Source organism: Cariama cristata, unplaced genomic scaffold, assembly GCF_000690535.1.
Source record: "Cariama cristata isolate BGI_N322 unplaced genomic scaffold, ASM69053v1 scaffold4951, whole genome shotgun sequence".
NCBI classification, from domain to species: Eukaryota; Metazoa; Chordata; class Aves; order Cariamiformes; family Cariamidae; genus Cariama; species Cariama cristata.
This window is the reverse complement of record NW_009597399.1, coordinates 15,176-18,668: the sequence shown is the minus strand read 5'-3', so window position 1 is coordinate 18,668 and position 3,493 is coordinate 15,176. Positions and strand designations below refer to the sequence as shown.

General features: G+C 39.0%; 1 protein-coding gene across 1 annotated transcript; it reads left to right on the top strand.

Moving 5' to 3' along the window:
• Positions 1-227: 227 nt before the first annotated feature.
• ATXN7 (ataxin 7) lies at positions 228-3,493 on the top strand (the record flags this gene model as incomplete). Its single annotated transcript, XM_009708847.1, has 3 exons — positions 228-349; positions 639-1,596; positions 2,940-3,493. Coding segments are annotated over 3 exons (1,098 nt in total), but the record flags the coding sequence as incomplete, so codon positions are not given.

Genomic DNA, 3,493 nt, shown 5'->3' with positions numbered 1-3,493 from the left:
ATAAGTATGGGAGTATCAGATGGGAAGAAAATTATCGCAATATACCAAGGCCAAAAATTTAAAATAGTTGTTATACCATAGAAAGAAGAATTCTGATTTATGTTTTTTATCCTTGATTTAAACATCTAAAAGCATATTCATTTAGCAATATTTATAAACAAGTACATTGTTATTCAGACAGTTGATCCTGAAAGTAGAAAACACCAATAAAAATCTGTCTTTTTCAGTTTTGCACATTTGGTAGTCGGCAGATTGGAAGAGGTTATTACGTGTTTGACAAGCGGTGGAACCATATTCGATGTGCACTTGACTTCATGTTGGAGAAGCATCTTAATTCACAGATGTGGAAGTGAGTAGAAGTGAAAGAGTTCTTATTCTTGGTATTTGTAGAAACACATGAAGCCTGTGATTCTAGTTAAAGAGCAATAATCTTGTATTCAGATTAGTCAGACCAACGGTTTATAGTCTATGCTTTACATTTTTTACAATAATTAACTGTTAATTTAATAAAATATTTTAGTGGCATTAGTCAGCCTCAAGATACAATCACTTTAACGTAGCATCATTAGACTGGGTATTATTCCAAAGAATGGTAGCTACGTAGGTTTTTGTTTGTTTTTTCTTCTGTTCACCTGCAGGAAAATTCCTCCAGCATCTAGTAACACAGCATCAGTTCGTGCACCACATCGGACAAACTCGGTGCCTGCTTCACAGTATGGTGTCAGTGCAGCAGGTTTCCTCTTACCCACCACGGTTATGTCATCGCCAGCATTGGTATCTCCTTCCTGTGTGTCTCTGAATAATAAATCGGTACCATCACATGGAACGACACTAAATGCCAATCCTGCTACTTTGGGTGCAGTGGATCCTGTCTGCAGTATGCAATCAAGACAAGTGTCTTCATCCCCTTCAACACCTACAGTGCTTTCCTCTGTACCTTCACCTATGCCCAGCAAACCTCAGAAAATGAAATCCAGCAAATCTTTTAAACCTAAGGAATCTTCTTCTGGCAGTGGCACCTGTAACAGTACCGGCAGCGTCAGTAGCAGCAGCGGCTCAGGAAAGAAGCGTAAAAACAGTTCCGCACTGCTAGCACCTTCTCATTCCACAGAGTCCTTTAGGAAAAACTGTGTGGTTAACTCTGGAAACTCTGGGACCTCCTATCATCCGTCGGTGACAGCTTCGTCCCACAGCGTTGGCCTCAACTGTATGACTAGCAAAGCTAACTCTGTTAGCCTCAAACATGACCAATCAGGGAGGGGTCCTCCGACTGGAAGCCCTGCAGAATCGATAAAGAGAATGAGTGTGATGATGAACAGCAGCGACTCCACGCTCTCCTTAGGGCCGTTTGTTCATCAGTCCAGCGAGCTGACTGTAAATTCACACAGCAGTTTTTCACATTCGCATACTTCCCTTGACAAATTAATAGGAAAGAAAAGAAAGTGCTCACCTGGCACTGGCAACATAAACAGCAGCAGCAGCAGCAGCAAATCAAATAAAGTTGCCAAATTGACATCGGTGAACAATGTTCATGCAAAACACACTGGTGCAATTCCAGGGACTCAAGGACTGATGAACAATTCTCTGTTTCATCAGGTATGAAATTTTGTCTCAAACTAAGCCAATATGAACATGTCTCTTCACATGCTTATATTAAGTGTGTTCTCTTCATTATTAGCTGGCCAATTCCAGATCCTATTCAAGTAAAAGATAGTTCTCTTCTTTGTCGGCTACTCGTTTTGAGTGTTTTTATAGTGATTTACACAAGATTTTTATGAGCGCTCTCATAAAATGTAGCTTTTTTTTTTTAAGTAACCTTAAATATGACATTCGAAGTTCCTTAGATGTTGCCTGTGAATTGCTCTCAGATGAAACTCAATCCTCACATTTTAAAAAAATTAATTTTAGAAGTAAATCTTGCCAGCCAGCCATGGAACTGAGCTGCCTGTCTCAGCCTGACTTCTTGTTTCTGTCAGTAATAAACATTCTACAAGGTGGAACATAATGATTCTGATAACAGAACTGTGATAAAATAAGCCTATTATCCCAAGGTGTCATTGACTAACTTCTTAGTAATAACGAGATTAAACATTATAAATAAGATAGAAACCTTTTAGTAGGTAAAGCAAATGGATTTACTATAAAGGAAGAAGATCTCATGAATATGTAACATCCCATGTTAAAAATCAGTTTGGAGTTTTGGGGGGGGCGGTTTGTGTGTGTTGTGTTTTTTTTTTTAACAAATTGCACTGGAAAAATAGTGTCTTGGGAGAGAAAATTCTTGATAAGTTAGGATGAGAGATAATTTAGAAACCAGTAGCTCAGACTTCTTAATAATACTCTTCAAACTGACTTGGAGGATCACATGGAGGGGTAAAAATAATTTGATGCAGCTCAAGGAGAGTATAGAAGGTGGAATTTTAGAGAGTATCTTTAGAACTAGAATATTTTGAGATTGAAAACCCAAGAAACTTTTTGTTTCCTCTGGTGCTAATAACCTGAAATCTGTGTACCTGGAGAGCTAGGAGGTCAGGAAGAGCTTTTTCAGAATGGTTTCTTCATTTTCAGTTTCAGCCATAGAGGAAGATTTTTCACCATTATGTTGTGTTTACTGTAACAAATACAAGCATTCAGATGGCTGAATTTATTTTTTTGACTTATCTAATAGTTACTATTTCAACTGTGCAATATAAATAAAGGAGAAATATAATTTGAGTGAATGAAGGAAGGAAATAATGTCTGAAACCATTATAACTTTAAAGAGCTTTAGCTTGAAAATTGCCAAGTCTCGGAGAAGCCGACTGCGTGTTAGTGTGGTCACATTGTGCCTACTGATTCTCCCCAAAATATGCTGTCGTTATCCAGAAAATATCTTTTAAGGGCGTATGCTCTAACAGCCTGGGTTACTTATCCTTCTCTTTCTTTTGTTTGCCCAAAAGCCAAAGGCACGTCCCTGATAGCTGAATGCACCATGGTGAGAAACGAACTGGACAATTTTCACTACAAGCAAAACCTCCATCTGGATTTCTGGACTCCAAGATGCCTTGAGTTTTCCCAACTTCCCATGGTCCTCAGGTGTGGAAATCTACTGGACTGTCACTTAAACAAGGAATTTCCCTGAAGCCATGTCTGTAGCAGCGTATATACTAGAAATGGACACTGGATGAAGTTCAGCCACATAATTGCTCTTATCAGTGTTAACGGTGGTCTGGACTGTTTGCTACAAATCTGTGAGATTTTACTTACAGGAGTACTTCATCTTGCCACTATTTGACATAGATTAGCTGGGCAAACGAATGTTTTCTGGGGGGAAATAAACGTTACTGTGGACTTATTTTTATACTGATGGTGTCTTTTGTAGGTGATAGCTAACCAGACGGACACCCTCAATGGAGAGGACCCCGTGACAAGGGGGAAAAAATGTGTGAGGCACAATGGAAAGAAGCCCTCAAGAAGGGAATATGGCTTTAGTGTTTTTATAGCAATGTTCCTT